The following is a 22,679-nucleotide window of genomic DNA, read 5'->3' on the forward strand; positions in this document are numbered from 1 at the left end:
CTGGAGAGGTGGTGAAGCCAGTTGGGAGACCCCAGGATGCTCTAGATGAGGGAAGGCAACGTGAACCTTAATTAAGGCTTTAGGGATGCAGAGGGTGGAAGTGATAGACTCAAAATGAACAAAGAGGGGTTACGCGTGCATATACTAAGCCCTCTCAGGACGTGTCACTGACTACATGGAGGGCTCTTCGCAGCACAGAAGCTGTAGCTATAGATAAAGCATGTAGAATGTTTGAATTTTCCCTTATGCACTGATCTGTTCAAATTTATCAGTGTGTTTAAGGGCAAGCCGATGTCTTTTTATGAGCAGGTCCTACAAATGGTTGAGACTCTCTTCCATTATTATAACACAAAAGAGCAAAACAGAGAAAAAACATGCGTCCTCTTAACAGAACAGCATTTTCTAAGCAAATGTGTTTTTCAGAATATGCAAATTTTGAGTCTAAATATGCTTGACAGCATTCTTTAATTTAAGCATTTTTGGTGTTGTGAAAAATCATTTAATATGCAAGCATTGCCTTTAGATATATAATACCATGAGAGGGAGAAAAAGCAGCAAGGGGAAGAAACTAGAAAATTAGCATTTCTCATAGACAGGAACACCAATAACATTGAGACTTTAAGGTACAAGTTATCATGAGAACCTGAAAGGTTTCATTTCAGTGAAAAAAATCAATCTTCATCACATGTGTGCACATTTAACAAGATTTTCTTTAATTGCTCATATTTCTTCATCAAATCTCGAATTTTGTTATCTTTTTTCTTTACAGAAAAATAATGGTTATTCCAGGTATACTTTCCTTTTGGCAACATGCAGCTTTAGCAAAGATTAACTCATTGCCAATTGGACAATGAGATCAAAATTAATTAAAAAGACACACAGATGAACAAGTTCAAGCACAAAACCAAAGAAATGGTATTTAGAATTAAACGCATGTCAATGCATATTAGCAAGTTAATATTCTAATGTTTAGAAAAGTAAAAAATGTGAAACTATAGCATTTTTGAAGGCAAATGCATTTGCAAATTTTCATTCACTAAATTTTCTTGCTGATTAGTATCTTCCACAAGCGGATGAAGTATAATAAATAAGCAAAAATGCCTATATGCTGTCCAATGCATACAGAATGGCATTCTCAATCCATATACTTTGGTGGGTAAAAATAAACATCAATAATACTTAGAAGAAGTGTGTAATTTTAAAAAAAGAAAACCTGGAGCAAGGCCTGGGTATGTTTTCAGACCTGCGCAGTGTGCTTCTGGCTCGTGTGTCAGAACTGGTCTCAGTTCTGGTCCAGAACTGGCCCACTGCTGGATACTCCTGTAGTGGATCTGGGCTGGAGCTCCAGGAAGTACCACACAGGCAATTCAGGCACAGCCAGTCTGTGGCGCCACTGGGCCAGAGGACAGGCTGTTATAAACCAGAGGTTCTCAATCCTGCCTGTGCACTGAAATCACCTAGCAAGCTTTAAAAGTGCCCTGGCCACACCCCACAGCAGTTAAGCCAGAATCTCAGGAGGGAAGACTCAGTCATCAGCATTTTTTAAAGCTCCCTGAGTATTTCTATTTATAACACAGCCACTGTAATAAAACCCTTATTGATTATTGCCAATATTAATATACAAATTGTTTTCTTGAAGCATTTTGGCAATATTCTTTTTTTCCCAGAAGTTGTGAATATAGTCTAATGTAGATAAGAAACATAAATGTTAAGGGGGAAGTTTTAGTTTCATTATACACTTGTTATCAATTTTTTCATTGTCTATTTCCTTGCCCATATCTTTTTATTCATACTAATTGTGATTAAATTATGGAAGAAATGTTTACATATTGGCAATATTCTGTTGAATAGATTTCCTTAACAGGTAAATAGGATTCATCTGTGTGGTTCTCATCTAAAAAATCAGGTTTCTAACTGAAAACCATTTTTCTATATTTTAACATATCACAAATTCCTGATTTTTCACTTTATGCTATTTTACAATTTGAGACTGAATGAAGCAAACTGAAGATGATATTCACAATTTTAGAAATTTACATTAAAAGGGTAAAATTGATTTAAAAAAACAAAAAAAACATTAGGCTCAGCCTGTAGGAAAGACCTCAAGCCTGTTTATGGGGCAGAAAGGAAAATGAGTCAGATCAGTATGAGCATCTCATTATCAGATGCTCAGAAGATAAACAAAGATTTATTGTTATGTGTTTTTATAAACAACACTTCCTGATTTCTTGTTGAGTGTTTTGCCTTTTAAATGAATGAAGAACTTCTCTTAGATTGAGTGTTAAATACAACAACAAACATGAAACAAAAATCAAGAGAAGATTCATTTAGGTGAGCGGAACAGAAAGAGAAGATAAACGCATGCCTGTCTTTTGAAGAGAAAATGAGAGAACGTTCCATTAAAGATTACATAAGTCATCAAATTGCTCAAGGCAGATATGAATGATCCTTTCAAATACTCATATATAACCAATTAAGTCGAAGCATATACAAAATGTTCTGTACGCAGTGACTGAAAAGATAGCCTAGTCTAGATTAGGTTGGAAATACAGACTACATCTCAAGGAAGCAGTTAAAAATCTACATTATGATAATTGTTATTTAACTAAAGCACATGCAGTTTTCTTTCAAAAGCTTTCATTTAGCTTTTAAAAGCGCTGTAGCTAAAAGTGCAAACCCAGGAGCTCACTAAATGTATGTCTTTTTTAACTGGCAGCTCATTTTCTATAAAGCATCAAAATATTAAAAATAAAGCACACAGTCATGCTGTTCTCGGCCACCACTACATTGAGCCACGCTTTCTATACCTTTCATTGATTTCCTCAAACGACTTACGGAGGAATGAGAGAGACAGAGAGAGAGATTGAGAGAGGGGAAGGGGAGCGGGGAGAGAGAGAGAAACTAGTTAACAACCATAAAGAAAAACCGACCTAGAGCGCTAAGACTGTGTACGTTCTAATAATCATTACACTCCTCAGCTACCTTTGAGGTTGTTTCCTCTGGGGGGCTTCATTCCACGCAGCAAAGGAACTAGTGCTCAGAAGGGGTGGGGAGCGGGGTCTCGGATGGAGGGGGCTTTAGGTCTACTCTCTACCATCAGCAAAGTGGCAACAGTTGCCTCTGCTCTGCTGCTCTCTATTCTTTAACAAATGGATTAGTTTCCAGAACTGAATTCTCTGAAGCAAGAAAAATGACTTAAATGTGTTCAGTGTGTGAGAGAGAGAGAACAAAATGTAATCAGTAGTTATCTCTAGATGATACCTTCTCTGTTCTTTTCTATATTTTCCAAATTTTCTAAACTGGATATATATCACTTTTATAAGTAGGAAAAGCATGCTTTCTTTTTCACAACTTGTTCTTCTAGAGAGAAGAAAATATTCTTATCAAACCCAGGTGAGGTTCTTAGGGAACACAAAGCACTTTATTAATGTTATACTGCACATGAGGTACTTAATTTTAAAATACTAAAGCTTTGCCTTAATTAAGCATAATGCAACTGAATGATTTTCACCCTTCTCTGAGGATGCCACATCCATCCCACCCAAATTTTCTGCCCAGTTTTGCCTTGCTCCATCTCCAGTCTTCACTAAAGGGCTGGGAGGACAGAGGAGCTTTGACAGCTCATCATAGAAAGGTGCTTTCCTCAGAGTTGACAACTGGGTCTGAAATTGCCCTGGAGGAAAACATTGCCATCACTCCTGGTTAATCCTGGCTCTGAGGAGAACCAGCATTCTACTGCAGGTTTAGGGAATTGGGAGAGCAAAGAGCTGCCTCTGGGCGAAATTGGAGGAGCACCCAAGGGATTCCCTGTGCATAAGGTACTTGTCTGAATTAAGGAATCTGGTCCCCAGGAAGACCCTTGTAAAAAGATTAACATGATACCTAAAAGAGGTGTCATACTATGTCATCCTTTTGCATGCTGAGTGTACCAAAATGTTACTCTCCACTTGGTGAGGCTCAGAGGGCATGGTTGAGAGGTCATTTCAGATTAGGGCATGAAGTGGGGACGGGCACTGCAAGATCAGGCCTGCACCCACAGGCAGCATAGCACAAATAAAGTTTTCAGGCTGCTTTCCCTCCCTCCTAGAAGGCGACCAATCCATTGTGACAGAACGGACAGATGATGCTGTGGGCTGGCTTCCATGCACCCTTTTGCTGGATCTGGGTGTTATGGCTTTAAGGACTGGATGGGCCTCTTCCATGAGCATCTGGCATGCCCTAATAATTTTTAAATGAGAATTATAGAAACTCCCCAGAGAGATATATATGATCTCAGGAAATAGCAAAAGTTGAATTTTAAAAAATAGACTTGGGTCAGACTGGGTTCAAGGTGTCTGGATCTGTTTGAAATGGTGCTTACAGTCAAGAAAACGGTCTCGTCAAGCTCCTCGGCTTCTCTCACGATGGTCTCCAGGGTGTCCTTGGCAGTGTCCATGCTCTGCAGAAAATGGACCATCTGGTCATGCAGGAACTCCATCTTCTTTCTCTTTACTTCCTCAAAGCTCTGGGCTTTCTCATCATATTGTGCTAAAACCTTCTTCATCATTTCCTCATTCTGTTCTTCTAGCCGTTTCTCATTTTTACTACAGTTTTCCTAAAAAAAATAAAAACAAAAAACCAATTCTGAGTGAAAAAAGAAGTACATGTATTTTTTACGAGAAATACTAGCCTTTTAAAGAATTAATCTTGGGCATTCTGGTAAGAGAATCACAGACGATGCACACAATCTGAATTTTCAGCCTATCAACCTCCTTTGCCATAGTTGTCTCTGCAACAGAATTCACTGTAAGAAGGCTATCGAGAAGGATTTAGTTAATGAAACACACACAAAAATATCTGTAGGGAAGTCTTGCCTACCTGCATTCCCACGTGACAAAACCTGGCATCACGATGAATGAAGATCAGGTAGCCAAGACGGTTCGGTGCCATCTTTCCCACTCTACTAAAATCAAGTGTGGAGGAGGGAACAGCGAGGATAGGTGGACAGGGTGCCACAGTCACAGATGCTCTCCAGGGAAGGGGCACCTTCTGCCAGAGTCAGAGAAACCACACGGCCCGTCTGGACAAACTCAGATGCTTAGCTGTCCTGACCAGTGTGTGTGACAGTCGCTCAGTCGTGTCTGACTCTTTGCGACCCCATGGACTTAGCCCGCCAGGCTCCTCCATCCACAGGATTTTCCTGACTAGAGGGCTAGTGATAAGGTGATCATATTATTTACTGTCTAAAAGGAACACTTTGGTGGCAGTGGAGGTTGGCCAGCAACAGCACTAAAAATAACCAGCAGGGGCACCCCACTCCAGTACTCTCGCCTGGAAAACCCCATGGGCTTAGGAGCCTGGTAGGCTACGGTCCATGGGGTCGCAAAGAGTCCGACACGACTGAGCGACTTCACTTTCACTTAACTGATTTACAACAGGAGTTAAGCAGACCTTTCACAAGCAAGCTAGAATGAGGAGTGATGGGGAAACTGCACTCCAGCCTCCCACAGAAGCCTGTCAATCCTGACTGATTGGTAAGGACGTAAGGATGTAAGTAAGGATGTAAGTAAGTAAGTAAGGATGTAAGTAAGTAAAAGGATGTAAGGTAAGTAAGGATGTCTGGGCTGTGTTCATATATCAAAGGAGCGTTCCTATACCCTTCCTTCATTGAAGAGAGAGCAGGGTCGGCATGAACTCATCAAAGACAGCGGTACCATGAGAGACACTCATCTGTCCTTAGCATGGAACACCAGGCAATGCTTTAGAACATCTCTGCAGAGCCAACCCAGTGAAAGGCAGGATGGTAGAGCAAGTAAGTTCCGATCTTGGCTATCAACTTACTATGACCTTGGGTAATATACTTAACTCTAAATCTCAGTTTCTTATCTATAAAATGGGAGCAACAATAACTCCCATTTCATATGGTTGCTGTAAGGATCAAATTGGACAAGCATGTAAAGCGTTTGCCCTATCATAGTTGGTACCCTATTTATATATGTGTATGTGTTTTTAAGGGCACATCATTTATCCTTAGACAGGAAGTAATCTCACTGATAACACAGAAGGAAGATTTAAGGACTACTTTTAATGGAACAAAACCAACAATGGCAAAACACAAATGCACACACAAACCCCAATTCAGGTCATTTTAGCTTTATTTACTTGTGATGTTGTAAGCAAATTGGGATAAAGTAAAAAGGAAAAGGTAACTTACCTCAATGGTATTAAAAAAGGATTCTATCTCACTAACAAAGGCTTCAATCCTCAAGGATTTTTCTTGCAAATCTTCTAGAAAGTCTGCTAATTGAACCTGAAGAAAAGAATGAAGCTATCCTTAGTATATGACATTTGAGAAAAGAACTTCAAGCAGAGAGTTCCAATTTCCTTATAAATTTTGTATGTTTGGTAGAGATACACTATATCATGTTCACAAACAAATCAACTTAAATTTTCTTTGCTGCTTCATCTAAATTGACTCTATAGGTAATGTCTGATGAACAATTAGGAGGCTTATGAGTGAGAGCAATAAACAGTTTATTTTATCCTGTGCAAGAGGAAGGCCTTCTTGGTCAGCTGGTGAATTCAAAGTATACTTGTTTTAGTAAACTATGAATTGAATTCTTTCTCCTTAGTAAGGCCTGAATTGTTATACATTGTCTTTCTTCTTAGATGGCAGACTTTTCTCTGAACTGGTCCAACATATCTGAGAAACCTCCTCACATTTGCACCAATGGTTTCAGGTGTGCTTGCCTCACATGACCCTGAGAAGTCACCAGGCCTGAAATCTAGCATACCCAACAATGAAAACTATCTACTAAAGAGATCTTAAGATTCTAATGACCCTCAACAGTACTTCTTAGTTATAAAGTTAGCTGTAATCTATCCTGCAAAACAGAGAAGGCAATGGCACCCCACTCCAGTACTCTTGCCTGGAAAATCCCATGGATGGAGGAGCCTGGTAGGCTGCAGTCCATGGGGTAGCTAGGAGTTGGACACGACTGAGCGACTTCACTTTCATTTTTCACTTTCATGCATTGGAGAAGGAAATGGCAACCCACTCCAGTGTTCTTGCCTGGAGAATCCCAGGGAAGGGGGAGCCTGGTTGGCTGCCGTCTATGGGGTCGCACAGAGTCGGACACGACTGAAGCGACTTAGCAGCAGCAGCAGCAGCATCCTGCAAAGCTTAACACCACAGAATAAAAGAGCTTCCATCTGCCTGATTCACTATCCAAAGAATGATGGAGAGATTACATTGTGGGAAGTCCCTTCAGGATCTGGTTCTCTGCTTCCTGCTCATGCCCCTGCCTCTTCTCCATAGGGCTCCAGGATTCTCTCACCTATGTGCCTTTTTAGAAGGCAATCCCTGTCTCTAGAATGTCCTCCCTGCCCTGATTTGTTAGAAGAACTCTATCCTATTTAGGCTCACCAAAGCTGCACCTTCTCAAGATACCTTCCCCATCTCTCCAGTCCCCCTCCAGCATTTCACTCACTCCCAGAGGGTTTCTCGCTCAGAACACTGCATTCCCATGATGCTGTTTGATTTTGGGGAGCTACAAGTCCAGGTTCCTTTATTTTTGTTTTTATTCCCTATGATGAGCACGGCTCTTAACATGGAATAGGAAGGGAGAGAGAAAGAGGGAAGGAAGAGAGTGATGGAAGAAATAAATGACAGATAAAAGATAATCCACCAAAACAGGGATGGAGTGGAGGGAGAAGCCAGGACCTGGACAATCTACAAATGCAGCCGTCAGTTCCCGAAAAATCACAGATGGCCACTCACAAGATGCTAGAGAATTCTCAAGTGACAACTTCTTAAATTTATTTTTAATTTTTAAAAAGTGCCAACCAATTCAATCTTCACAGTCCATTTAATGAACGAAGCAAGTCTCTGGCTTAGTCAATTTGTTTTGCACTTTCTGTTCATACTCTTTGGAGAAAGTCCGGAAAAAAATAAAAAGAACTTTAAAATGGTTTTAAAGCAGGAGACATCATATCTCTCTGCTTCTGAAATTTGTTTTAAATTGACAGGATTTAGACAGAATTATTTTTTTAATTTCTGAAACTCACAGAGATAAACAGAACATAATTAAGAAGGCTGAAAAAAAAGTCTTCTTTCTGCTGACAGTACCCACTAGTTGTTAGTTAACAAAACCAAGTGTCATCAAAGAACGGGGCATGTTTCACTGGTGCTGATGCATCTGAATGCCTGAGAGTCCAAAAAGAAATTGAACCACGGCCTATTCCCAAACTTGACTAGGTAAAGTTTCAACAAAATACAAGTTGAGAAGGATTACTTTTCCAGAAAAAAGAGCAAAAAATCTAAGATTCAAATGTGTTATCCTACTGAATCAAAATGAATCTGACAGTGATCAGTGACCTAACTGAATGATCGTATTGAAAACTGCCACCGTTAGGAAGGCCCTGAGCAGAGTAACAAAGGCGCACATCAAAAGCACGAGCTCTGGCATCAGACAGATCTGGGCACCAATCCTAGTTCTGTCTTCTACGACCTTGGACTTGATGGGCTCTCTGAGCCCATTTTGTTACCTGCAAATCAAAGACAATGACAGGGTTTTTGTGAGAATTAAAAGATATCCTGTATATAAAGAACTTAATACATTGCCTGGCCCATAGTAAGTGCTCAGTTCTTGCTATTACTTGGAATTTTAGATCATTCTGTTACTGCATGGAGAGTAGATTGATGAGATAAGAGTGGAGATTCCAGTTAGAAGGCTACTGAAAGGTAGGTGAGAATCTTAAAGACTAAGTGTTTGAGTTCCAATAGTATTTCTAAGAAGTAAGATATTTATAAGGATAGGTGTTATGACTAACTTTCTAACATTGGGAGTCTATAGACATAGCCAGAAGGAATGCAAAAACTTTCCAATTCTACCATCAATTTTATAAATAAAGAAGAAATGTGGAGAAAATAAAAATTTTAAATGTCTATCTTGAACATTTTGTAAAACTTGCAATAAAATTGTTTAATATGATATAATGTGTATTTTTAAAGGATCATACTGTAGATAATAGAAAATAAATTGCATTCTGTACTCTAACATGTATTTTTGTATTTGAAATTATTTCTTTTTTGGATAATGTTAAGGGCTACTTTTATAAAATAAGAGACCTCAAAGACAGTTAACGGGGAATGCCAGTTATTTATCCTGGTATACAGAGAATGTAGAAAAAAACTGGCGCATATTATGTACCCAATAAATGCCTGTCAAAGTGATGTAAACTAAATAACTAGGGAAATATTCCTAGGTCTTTTTTCAGACTATTATGCCTAAAGATAAATGTATCAAATATTGGTCATTTTTTAAATTGAGAAAATGAGAAAACAGATTGTCTACGTATGATTACACACTTCTACACTTTAAAATCTATTTACCTTTACGGCACTTATAGCTGTATCAAGTGTTGAAATCTCATGGTCCTTGTGAGTGCCAAGCATCTTGTCAACAGCAGAAATTGGGCTTTTGCATGTGTAGCAATATGTGTCAATCTGAGATGTTTTCATTTCCTTTTGTTCCTTCTCCGTTACCAACTCTGATAGTAACTGGTCTTGTTCTGCCATCTCTATGTCCAACTCTTTCTGTTCAGCAGACTTTCTTTGTTCTGCTTCAGTCACAAGTTCATTTTCACTGACATGTTCAAAGGATTCTTTCCCTTGAGATAACACATCTTCAGGGGTGGACTCTGAATACAGGTCTTCTGATAGAGTGTCTTGAGTAACCACTTCATAATTCAGGGATTCAGCAAATTCATACTCATCCTGAACAGGGCTACTGCGGACCCAGTCTTCACTCGGCTCAGGGGGAACCATTATTTGAGGTTCTTCTTGCAGTGTTTCTTGCATGCAAGTTGCACCAGATGCAAATTCTTCCTCTGGGAAGGACACTTGCACTGGGACATTCAGACTGACCTCTGGGTTTGCATTTGCTGCTTCATTAGTCTGACTGTTTGTTTCATCTACTCTCTCCAGGACATGATGAGTGTCTTCAAATGGAACCGCACAGCTTATCCTCTGGGTAACCACTCTCACTTCCTCAGTGATGGGAGCTTTCCTTTGCATGGCTACATTGTCAAGGGTCTCCACGCGGCCTACTGATTCTCCTTCCCTGTAAGCTGCTTTCTGTTTCTCTTCCAGACTCTCCTCCCTGCCAATAGTTGCAAACTTGCCCCAAATTTCCCCTTCTGCAGTTATTGGTTGGTATGAATCATCCTTATCAATTGGCTTTTCTTCGAGACCTTGGCCTTGGTCCTTTTCAGTTACAGATGTTTCATGGAGAATGTCATCTTTGAGTATGTACTTCTCAAAATATATTCCTGTTCCATCATCGGTGTCAGAATTTCTGCTTGGAAATGAAGCTTCAGAATTCACACTGTCACCTTCAGAAGCTGTCTCCCCTTCTTTCTTTTTCTCTCCAACTGCTTCTTCATATAGATCTTTGTATAAAAATGCAAGCGCAGGTGGCTCCTCCAGAAGTTCAGGATTGATGGCTTTTGCAGTGGTAGGAAATATCTGGGTTCGTGACAAAACTCCTTCCTCTTCATCAAATAAAGGCATCCCAGGTGACTTTGAGTCCACGTCTCTGTCTGTGCTCTTTGGAGCATCTCTGTCTGTTAATTTTTGGATAACCAAAGACTTTTGGGTCTCTGGGTCAGATAATTTGCTGTAGTCCTTTTCGAGTCCATAGAAACTTTCATCTAATTTCACCAAGTCATATTCATGTTCTAGGGCACCTTCCTCTGAATGTTCTGGGAAAGAGACAGTTTCTTCTGGAACTTCTTTTGATAGTCCTGCCTCTAATTTCCATGGAGCGCTCTGTTTTTCTGGGTCAGGGAAGATGTTATAATCAATCAATGTATATTTTTCAAAGTAATCCTCTTCATCAGGACTTGTGGGCTGATTAAAGGCTAAATCACCAGTTTCTGAGTCTGTGGGTATCTCCTCTTTGGTTGTATGAATTTCCTTTTGTTGGTCTTCTTTCAATGATATAACTTTTATATCAGAATCTTCTAACTTACTCTGTAGTGTTTTATGGCAAGCAACCTCCTCACTCTCATCACGGAGGAGTATAGGCTTAAATGAGATCTTCTCTTCCAAATATTCTAACTTATCTTGCATTTGTTCACTTTCTTCCTGATCAACTGAAGAAATAAATGCAGAAGCATGAATATTCAGTATTTCACAACCTTCAGAAATGATACTGAAGGCACTCTTTTGCTCTTCAGAAAGTCCAGCTGGCTTACTAGTCACTGTAAATTCTTCATCTCTTACGCTTGTGTCTTCAGGCTCCTTAGAAACCACCTCATCAGCACTGATTGTTGATGCATTAGTAATAAATTGAGCATAGTTACTGCTTGCTGAAGGGCATGGTTCATATACTTGGGAATCTTCTACAGCCTCCAAGTGGTGTTTTGAAACAAGAACAGGCTGTTCAAACATTTCAGACGTTTGATCTTTAGATGTTTGAGTAGTATGGACTGTAGGCCTATGTGGAGTCACTTCTGACCATGGTAGTTCTTGTTTCTTCTCTGGACTAACTTCTGGAGATGCTCCTGAAGTGAGTGAGTGAGGTTTCACAGATGACAACAGATATGAAGGTGTTTCTAAGCTCTTTGTTTCGCCAAAAGGACGATCTAAAATCCTTTCAGATTCTTTAGATGGAGAGCCTTGTTTACTTTCTTCTGTGGTACCAACTGAGCCAGCTTTTGGCAGCTCTGACACTATGGCCTGTCCCTTTTCTTCACTGTGAGTCACCACATCCCTGCTTGACTTTTCCAGTACCAGGTTTCCTTCCTTAGGTAAAGAGGGCTCATTTATTTCATCATGATAAGGAAGATCCACGGGAAGGAAAGCCTTGGTTTCCTCCACCAAAACTTCACGTTCTTCTAATGGATGTGGTTGACTTCCTACTGCCTTTGTTTCCCTGATTTCAGAGTAAGCCTCTGAGATCGTGGTTTCTAATGTTTCAGCAGCTTCTGTAGTTTTAACTAATGAAAATGGTTGGGTTTCACCCAAAGTAAGATGGAAAGAGATATCTGACTCTTCAGGCGGATGCCCGGCTATACTTATGGAATATGGCTGAATTTCCTGCTCCCTCCCTTCTGAAAATGCATGTGACCGCTCTTCTTTTTCTTCTCCTTTCTCCTCCTCAATAATTTTGTATCTTTCTTTGTGGTCTTCATTTTGATAGACTTGCTGCAGCACAGTAGCAGCTTTTGGTTCTTCCAATTTAACAGGGCTAGGCCCATGTATAATTTTTGCCTTCTCTATTTCATTAATATCTCTATGTTCTAATGGGGCTGCTGTCTCCTGTTTTTCTGCCAGCACCTTCTTTTCTGCCAAAGAATATGATCCCATTCCCAAGTTACCTTTCTCCTCAGCTGGGCTAACAGATCTGAGTTTTACTTCCTCTTCAGAAATTTTCAAGGAAACGGGTTTTGGCATCTCTTTCCCTAGTCTGTCTTCACCGAGATCAATTAAACTGCCTTTAGGTTCTTCTCCTGGCAAAATTATTGACTCCAGCTTCTCTGATTCCTCTGTGATATCTTTACTTGCAAAGCTAGATGAACCTGATTCTGGCTGTTGTGGCACCTTATCTGTTGCATCAACTAAAAAGAGTGTTTTTTCTTTTTGATCACTTCTTGGCTCTTCTTTAAGAATAGAAATATTCCATTTAGATCGAGGGGAGATTTCTGGCTTCTGGAGTCTTTTACTGTCAGTGACATGAAGAGGAACAGCATTTTTGGCTTCTTCCATAATGGATTTTTCACCCATGGGAGAATCAGATTGAATTCTAAGATGTCCCTCGCCATCAGCAGAAGTAACTACTGAGGTCAGGTCCATTTCTCCTGAATAGTCTAGGACTTCTTTCTTCCCATAATCATCACTAGATGCCTCAAAATTGGATTTTGGCTGTGGCGAAACTTCTACATCTGATAACAATGCAGGTTTTTCTTTAAAATCTTGATGCTCACCAGATTTAACTAAAGAACCTGTGGATTCTGAAGCAGTTTCACGTTTGGCCTCTAGGAATAGATAACTCATTGGCTTCTCAGTTCCATGAACGTCAGCTGGAGCAGGACCTTCAGAATCTATCACAGTCACTGTTTTTTCTTCAGATGGGCTGGGCTGAGCTTCTAAATCTTCTTTTTCAGCAACTTTGTTATCTAGAGTGCTTGATCTAAAAAAGAAACTGGACACCCATGATGTGAAAGATGAAATTCCTTTCTTTCCCTTTTCCTCAGAGATGCTTGGCTCCACTGCCTTCTGCTGCTTGGGCGGCTTTTGTATCACCTCAGGTGACTCTAGGGGTTGAGGTTCTTCATTTTCTTGGGTTGAGGAGAGTGGTTTTATTTGTGTGGGTGCTTTCACTTCGGATGGTGGTTTCCCTCTCTCATTAGCATCATCTGCAACCTTTGGCTGAACCACGTTGGATTCTTCTAATGGCTTCTCTCCAGGCAAAGGGGATATACGGCCATGTGCTTCTTTTTCAACGCCCAGTGCAGGTTCTGCCTCTTCAGCCAAGGCACGGGCAGCTTTGACAAGAGAGGGAGGAGTTTCTGATTTGACTTGTTCCACTGATGGGCCAGACACTGGTTTCTGGAGGCCTCCTTCATAAGGTGTTTTGATTTCTTCCTGGCTGCCTTCTTTGCAAGGCCTGGAAATTTCTGTGTTTGCTTTCTCCACTACCAAACTTTCACCCCCAACAAAAGAAAGGGTCTGCTTCCCTTCTGCCTCACTTCTCTCCACATTTCCAGCTGGAACTAAAGATTTTGGTTTGGGGACCAGCTTTATGTCTTCAGAAGAGTAAGTTTCAGTTGCTAAGGTCTCTACATTATCACGGGAGGTATCGAGAGTAGACACTGGTTCTTGGAATGCTACGTGAGGTTCTTCTGCAGAAGGTGGCAGAATTTGCTTTCTGATTTCAAGCATGTGGTCTTTCTCTGGCAGAGCAGGCTTGAGCTGCCCTGTCATCAGATCATTGGTACCAGAATGATCCAGCTGCACAGATTCCATGGCTCTTTCTTCGTGATGACTTACCAAGTCTCCTTCTGGCTCTTTCAGCACCCAGTTTTCATCCTTTGGAGAAATAAGGGCCTCTTTCATGTGTGTTTCTCTAACATTTGTAGATTCAGTTGTCATAAATAATTTTGATTCTTCCAAAGGCAAATTGTCTTTCATAAACAAAACTTGTTTAATACCCAGGTCTTGTTTATCTGCAAAAGACCTGCTTATTTCAGGTAATGTAGCAGCTTGATCTGAAACAAGTGCTTCTTCAGGCTTCTGTTGCACGAAGAGGCCAGAAGAAGTGATATTTGATGGCTCTGTTATACTCTGCAGTACATGAAATGAATTTGGTTGGTCAGTTTCATTTGGCTTAGTTACAGTATCTTCTGTCTCTTGCGCCTTCAAATTTCCTGCTGGCTGTAATGGGCTTATTTCTTGTTTTTCTTCTTTTTTAAAGTCAGCTGAACGGTTTAGCTCTTCTGATAATCCTTTTGAGGATAAAGTGTGTGACTGAAATTCTTCTAGGCTGTCTCCTTCAAGTTGAGAAGTAAATGCTTCCCTTGATCCTAAGCTAACTACCTTAGCAGAGAGAGATTTCATTTCTTGAATCTGAGGTTCCTCCCTAAGGTATGAAGACACCTCCGAAATTTCAGGAACTGTAGTTGACACATGAAGTTCCCTGTTTTCCTCTTTTCCTTCTCCTCTGCTCCTGAGCTCGGGTAGGCCCTTTGCTAAGGCAGAATTCTCTGTTTCAGGTAAGGGAGATTTTATATGTTCTGTCTGTATGGATCCACTTTGCCTATTTACATCACCAGCGAATTCTGAGCCAGCGTTTCCAGTATCAGGGAATTCTGATACTGGATGTGTCTTGTCTCTCCTCTCAGGTTCCAAAGACAGCTGTGCCAGAGCGAGACCTGGTTTTTCTGACCGGAAATCTCCCTGAATTACAGAGGGTGTCTCTACTGCCTGTTCCCTCTTATCACCACTGAAGGTTAAGAATGTTGAAGCTAAGTCTTCTGATGTTAAATGTTCCAACTCAGGAACAGAACTTGCTGTCACCTCATCTTTGCCTTTTGGGACTATATATTTGGGTGCAGGTGACATGTTCTGTGAGGAAGGAAGTTCAGTTTCTGTTTTCTTTATCTCACCACCTAGGCTGAGCGAAGGCACATGTTCAGGTCCTGACATCTCTGAGGCAGACACAGAATTTTTTTTCTGTGATAAATCCAAATATTCAGAGTCGAGAACTGTGGGAAATGAAAGATCTTGTTTGTCTTCCACCCTTGCTTCCTTTGATACATCTGAATGCTGAGAAGACAAAGTCTTGGTTATTGCCAACCCAGGTTTAATGTCTTCGGTCTCTACCTTTGACAAAACAGAATGCTCTGATATAGAGGATATGCTTGCAGGTAAATCAAATTTAATTTCTTTCTCGACTTCTGACCAAGCTGGATATTGTGATGCAGCAGTTTCAGTGGGAGACGGACTAGCTTTGATTGCTACCTTATCTTCTTTAAAAAGTGAATGCTCATCTACAGGTGGTAAACCACTTCCTAATTCACTCTTTTCTCCTTTTGTTAAGACTGGATGTTCTATAGGGGTGGTAAGAGGTAAATTTGTTGGGATTTCTTCTTTTGCTAATTTGGTTAAGTTTGAATCATGCTTTGTCTCAGATGTTGCGGTTACTGAAGAACTGGGTTCGATTTCTTTCTTTATTTCTTCTGACAAAGCTGAAAATTCAAATTCTGGTACAGGTGGTCCATGCTCAACTTCCTGTTCCACTCCTGGTGAAGCTGAACGCGGCACTCGAGGTGTACGAGTTACTTTAGAATCCAGTTTCACTTCTGTTTTTACCACTGATGAAATCTCAGGTCTAGATAAAGATGTTTCCTTTAGAGGTGAATATGGCTTCGTTACTTCAGGCTCCTTCTCTGACAACCTTCTCTGTTCTAGTTCAGATGTCACAGTTGGAGCTAAATTGGGTTTGACATCCTTCTTTGGCTCATCTGCCAAGTCAGGCAGAACTGAATCTTTCATCCCAGACTCTGGGACATTTGGAGGCTGAGGCTCCATTTCTTGATCCTGCAATACATGTGCTATAGCTTCTTGAGAATCAGGCACAATTTCTTCCTTACTTTCAACTTTTAACAAAGCCATCTGTTCATCTGCAGATTTTGGAGTGAGGGATGTTTGGGGTTCTTGTTCTTTCTTAATTGCATGTACTGAATCAGGTGAAACTGAACACTGAGATGCCGGCAAAACAGGTTTGGTTTCTTCCTTTACTGTGGGTACTTCCTTTACTGCAGGTGCTGCAGCTAGCGATGAACTAGACTTGGTTTCTCCCCTCTCTGAATCACTGGTTAAACTTGGTGGAATCGAGTCTTCAGGCTCAGGTTCTAAATACGTTTGTGTTCTCTGCTTCTGTGCCAGAATGAGATATTCAGATACAGATGCTGATGTTGTTTGAGCATCGGGCTTAATTTCTGCTTTCTCTGCTTCATTTGTTGAAGGGAGCTGACTCAAGTCTTCAGGTGCAGACACCGAAGGTTCAGCTCTTTGCTTCTGTGATGAACTTAGATGCTCAGGAACAGGTGTAGTCGTCGTTGGCGCAATTTCTTCCTCATCTGCTTCTGAGAAGCGGGGATATCCTGATGCAGCCATTGCAGTTAACAGTGAATCAGGCTCAATTTCCTTTTTGTTCATTTCTGGGATCCTATATGGTGGGATGGAAGCCTGTGACGCTGAGTCTGGAGAAAAAAGTTCCGTTTCCTCCGTGTCTTCATCGGACAAAATAGTGTGTTCAGACGGTGATGTTAAACATATTGGAGAATCACACTCAAATTCTCTCTTCCCTGTTGTTGCATAGGGTGGAAATGAGAATTCTGACACAAAAGCCGAGTCTGGAGAAAAAGGTCCGATGTCTTCTTGCTCTTCTTCTGAGAAAATCATGGGGGAGGAGGAACCTTTTAGATTTAAAGGGGATGTGTGGACAATTTCTTCCTCCTGTGATTCGGGTGTTGCATATGGTGGTACTGAAAGTTCAGAAGCAGAGGTGGAAGAGGGTGTGTACCGCTCCATTTCTACCGTCTCTTCTTCCGAGAGGACCACGTGATCAGGTGGGGCAGCTGAAAGTCGTGGGACCTGGCATTCAGGAGTCCCCTCAGTTGTGGATGGTGGGAGGAAGCCTTCAGGTAACGAGGCCACCTCTGGGGTGTAGAATCCAGCGTCTTCCTTCTCTTCTTCTAACATAGTCTTGTGCTCAGAAACACCTTCTGATTTCAAAAGGGAGACATCATCAATTATGTTCTTTGGGGATTCCTGTCTTACATTTGGTGGGACTGCATTTTGGAAGGTCAGTGCTGAATCTCGTGTGACACCCTCATTTCCTAGGTTCTCTTCTTCTGACAGGATGGCATGTTCAGATGTCACGGCTGAAAGCAGTGGGGCCTGGCCTTCAGAAGTCCCCTCAGTTGTGTGTGGTGAGAGAGAACGTTCAGAAAGAGAGTCCACCTCTGGGGAACACAGCCCAGGGTCTTCATTCTCTTCTTCTGACAGAATCAGGGGCTCAGAAACACCCTGTGACTTTAATGGGGACTTAAGGTCTACTGTTTTCTTTGGTGACTCTTCTGTTGCCTGAGAGGGAACTAAATATTCAGAAGCAGATGTGGAATCCGGCGTGTAATGCCCACTTTCTGAGGCCTCTTCTCCAGACAGGATCATGGGTTCTGGTGTAACTGCTGAAAACAGTGGGGACTGGCATTCAAGAGTTTTCTCAGTTGTGGAGGGTGAGACAGATATAGAAGCTGAAGTTGGGGAAGAAGGCTCAAATTTATCGTCCTCTTCTTCTGACAAAACTGCATGTTCAGATACAGCTTTCACATGAGGTAAAGAAACTGGCTCAGCTTCTTGCTTCTCTAGTTCATAGTTCCAATCCTGTGGGGCTGAATACTCTGACACAAAAGCAGAATCAGTAGAAACAGACTCATTTTCCTCTCTTTCTTCCTCAGACAAGGTGACATGTTCAGGTGTTGAAGTTGTCAGTAATGGCAGAGGGGTCTCCTCTTTTTCCTCCACTTCAGGGGCCAAGCGTGGTGGGAAGGGCTCCTCAGAAACTGATGGACTTTCTGGGTAATCAAGTTCTATGATCTCTTCTTCTTCCACTAAGTTAGAATCTTCAGGTTCAGGGGTAGCAGCCATTGGTAGAGGCATTTGTATTTCTTCCTTCTCTGGTTCCTCTAACCCTAGAGGTTCAAAAAGAGAAATGGATGGCTCGGGCACACTTTCTCCCTTCCCTCCTTTGATGATGAGATGAGGAGGGGTCAGTTGGTCAGTGACTGGTTCTACCCTTTCCCGAGAAGTCAGATCCAGCTTGTCTCTCTCAGGGCTGAAAGCTTCCTGGATAGAGGCTGTCAGACCTGGTGCACCTGATTCCAGAGAACCCTTCTCTGCCTCTAGTGAAATGGAATGGTCAACCGAAGACATGTCTTCCGTCTTCACTTCATCCAGTACAGGCGGTGAGGCTGAAGAGTCAGGCTCTGCAATTACTATTTCTTGTGAATCAGCCTCAGATTCTTCCTTTGCAGTTTCCAGGAACGCGGCTACAGATGTATCGGGTGTGAGAAAGGAAGGCTTCATTTCACGGGGCTTTGCTTCATCAACCAGCAGTCGTGGCACTACCCGAGGAGGGCTGAGCTGTGATTCCCGTTCTGCTATGGCATGACTTGTATGAGAGGAAGGTGTGTGCTGGGCGGCAGATGCAGCCCTTAAGGGAAAATCATCGTAAGTTTTCTTCTGATCTCCATGACTGAATAAGGAGGTCAGGGACTTTGATCCTTTGGAGAACGCATCTCTCCAGGGTGGAGCAAGCTCTTTTACTTTAACATCTTCTATGCTTTGGGCTACTGACTTGCCTGTTTTGGAAACTACTTTAAGATCATGATCGCCTGACTCTGGCTCTAGACTAATGGATGCTTCTTTCCCCTTCCTATAATGGATTTCTTTAATGACATAACCCTTTGGCAATGTTCCATAAAATTGCAGAGGAATTAATTCTTCTTTAACAGAATTGAACATCTTGATTTTATACTGTACTGTTCCTATGTAGACCGGCCTTAACACTAGGGGCTTATACTCTTTGTATATTGCCCCCGTAATGGGAGGTGTACTTGAGGTGCTCTTCTTTTTTCTCATCTTATCATAAGCGCCAGTAGATGACTTGTCTTTCTGGGTGGTTAGTTCCTGACTTTCTGAAATTAAAGGAGTACTTGTTTTGTTTGCAGGAACATCTTGGGATTCGAAAGAATTTCTCTTTTTGTTGCCTTTCCGACGCAGAGATGGTGAGCCATGCTTTGACTTAGGCTTTCTTTTCCGAACTTTTTTAACTTCATCCAAGATAAAGGAAACATTCCCTGGAGGAGAATTCAGAGTCGACCCTTCCAGACTACACACACCAGACGTCTGACTTTCTTCTGAGGCCCAAGGGGTGGAAGGCCTACTTGAACTGGTCTCCCAGGTGATACCACTATCTTCCTGTTGAACTGTTACCATGGAAAAGGAGGGGTCAGATATGATACATTTCTTCTCGGCCTTGCCCTCTTCATCCTGGTCTGATAACCTGCAGTAAATGATAATATTATTGACAATTTACATATAGTAATAATAATAACATCTTAATTACATATTAAATAATAAGTAAAGATCCCATTTTTACTAGGTAAAGGATTAATGTGAAGTTAAAATATACAGATAAATGATGCCATCCATACCGAAAACCGGGACACACACAAAATAAAGTCTAAGAATTGAAGTCAGGATACCAAATACAATAACACATCCCAAACTGGAATGAAATCAATATTCTGCAAAGGTAAAAAAAAAAAAAAAAGCTAACGCTAAATTCACCACCTTTGGGACTTACCCCAGTGGTCCTCCAGTGGTTAAGACTCCATGCTCCCAATGCAGGGGGCCTGGAGTTTGATCCCTGGTCAGAGACCTAGATCCCACATGCTCCAACTAGGGATCTGAATGCCACAACTAAGACCCTGTGCAGCCAAATAAACAAACATTTAAAAATAAAAAAATAAAAATAAATTCACCACCTTCGCCTATCACCCTATCAGAGAGTGAGCCTCTTGTGACTCCTCCAGCCCTTCAGACTTGCTATTATCTATATGACAACAGTCACCAGGACCTTCATAATGGCTCTTCAATCTGTGGCTCCGTGTTACTGTTATCACTACTGTGACCCAGCTTTTTATCACATCACTCTGCCATGGACTATTTCATTAGCTTCCTAACTGGTCAGCTGATATCACATTTACCTCCCACCCTCCTCACACCCTCAATTCATTCTGCCTATCTTTTCAGACCAATTTTACTAAAAATGGTCATCATGCCACTTCCTGCTCAAAAATGTCAGTAAATGCCTCATACCTGTAGAAAAATTAATTCAAGATACTTAACTCTCTGATCCTTACCTGCCCTTCTTTCCAAGTATCCACTTCCACCCTACGCCTACCTGATACATTTCTGTTTTAATTAGATAACTCACTGTCTAGTATATCATAGGAACTGTGAGTCGGGGCCATGAGGAAAAACAGTGAATACAGATACATCACAAAAAAACAGCAGCCTACTGTGCTGTACCTGATTGATCTGTAAACCAGGGGTCACAATAGAATCTACCTTATGGGACTGCTGTGAGGATTTAATTCAGTAACACACACAAAATGTGCCTTGCATGTAGTTCAGGTCAGTTGCTCCGTCATGTCCAACTCCTTGTGACCCCATGGACTGCAGCACGCCAGGCTTCCCTGCCCATCAACAACTCCCGGAGCTTACTCAAATCATGTCCATTGAGTCAGTGATGCCACCCAACCATCTCATCCTCTGTCATCCCCTTCTCCTCCTGCCCTCAATCTTTCCCAGCATCAGGGTCTTTTCCAATAAGTCAGTTCTTCACATTGGGTGGCCAAAGTATCATGTCTTCCATACAATCCTTGGGTCAAAGGAGCCTGCTAAGTTGCTTCAGTCATGTCCGACTCTGCGACCCTATGGACTGCAGCACACCAGGCTCCTCTGTCCCAGGATATCCCAGGTAAGAATACTGGAGTGGATTGCCTTTTCTTTCTTCATCATAGGAGCCTAGGCATGGTCATACTCAATTGGTTTGGAGAGATGGTGTTCTTGGACTAACCCTCAAGAGGTAGCTGGCTTTGGGTCTCCCTTTGAAATGCCATTGGGCCTGTCTTGGACTTCACAGCACTCTTTTCTGGAATTTTCTTACACCACCCCACCTCCCCATGCTCATGCCATTCCTCCATCTATAATTCTTCCCCACCAAAAACTAGCTTTCCTGCATATTTAAATTCTATCTACTCTTCAAGGCTTAGTTTTAAAATCTCCAGTGTTACCAACCCTGACCAATTCAGCAGCCTGACCAATTCAGCAGTTATATTTCCTTTAAGTTAAAGATTGATATAAATAGAAAACTACTGACTGGCTTAAACACAATTTTTCTACAACAAAAAAATCTATGCTCAAAAACCACTAAGCATAAGTATTAAATTAAACCACTTCAAAAAAACATACATGATTAAATTCAGGTTTCTTACCAATAATTCTAGGAATCAGCGAACTAAGATAGACTGGAATGGATGAATTTAACACAGATGACCATTATATCTACTACTGTGGGCAGGAATCCCTTAGAAGAAATGGAGTAGCCATCAAAGTCAACAAAAGAGTCCGAAATGCAGTACTTGGATGCAATCTCAAAAGTGACAGAATGATCTCTGTTAAGTTTCCAAGGCAAACTATTCAATATCACGGTAATCCAAGTCTATACCCTGGAACAGTAAAGAGGCTGAAGTGGAACAGTTCTTTGAAGACCTACAAGACTTCCTAGAACTAACACCCCAAAAAGATGTCCTTTTCATTATAGGGGACTGGAATGCAAAAGTAGGAAGTCAAGAAAATACCTGGAGTAACAGGAAAATTTGGCCTTGGAGTACAGAATGAAGCAGGGCAAAGGCTAATAGAGTTCTGCCAAGAGAACACATTGGTCAATGCAAACACCCTCTTCCAACAACACAAGAGAAGACTCTACACATGACATTACCAGATGGTCAACACCGAAATCAGATTGATTATATTCTTTGCAGCCAAAGATGGAGAAGCTCTATACAGTCAGCAAAAATAAGACTGGGAGCTGACTATGGCTCAGATCATGAACTCCTTATTGCCAAATTAAGACTGAAATTAAAGAAAGTGGAGAAAACCACTAGACCATTCAAGTATGACCTAAATCAAAACTCTTATGACTATACAGTGGAAGTGAGAAATAGATTTAAGGGACTAGATCCGATAGACAGAGTGCCTGACGAACTATGGACAGAGGTTCGTGACATTGTACAGGAGACAGGAATCAAGACCATCCCCAAGAAAAAGAAATGCAAAAAAGCAAAATGGCTGTCTGAGGAGGCCTTACAAATAGCTGTGAAAAGAAGGGAAGTGAAAAGCAAAGGAGAAAAGGAAAGATATACCCATTTGAATGCAGCATTCCAAAGAACAGCAAGGACAGATAAAAAAGCCTTCCTCAGAGATCAATGCAAATAAATAGAGGAAAACAGAATGGGGAAAACTAGAGATCACTTCAAGAAAATGAGAGACACTAAGG

At 41.3% G+C, this 22,679-nt stretch overlaps 1 protein-coding gene across 1 annotated transcript in view; it reads right to left on the bottom strand.

Moving 5' to 3' along the window:
* The window catches only part of CMYA5 (cardiomyopathy associated 5), a 99,371-nt gene that overhangs the window by 34,514 nt on the left and 42,178 nt on the right, over positions 1–22,679 (bottom strand). The window contains exons 2-5 of the mRNA XM_010834587.1: positions 9,374–19,616; positions 6,194–6,289; positions 4,361–4,594; positions 2,808–2,830 (exon numbers count right to left, since the gene is read on the bottom strand). Coding sequence (XP_010832889.1) covers positions 2,808–2,830; positions 4,361–4,594; positions 6,194–6,289; positions 9,374–19,616 — 10,596 coding nt within the window. The remainder of the gene's footprint in view (positions 1–2,807; positions 2,831–4,360; positions 4,595–6,193; positions 6,290–9,373; positions 19,617–22,679) is intronic.

Source organism: Bison bison, unplaced genomic scaffold, assembly GCF_000754665.1.
Source record: "Bison bison bison isolate TAMUID 2011002044 unplaced genomic scaffold, Bison_UMD1.0 scf7180017864034, whole genome shotgun sequence".
NCBI classification, from domain to species: domain Eukaryota; kingdom Metazoa; phylum Chordata; class Mammalia; order Artiodactyla; family Bovidae; genus Bison; species Bison bison.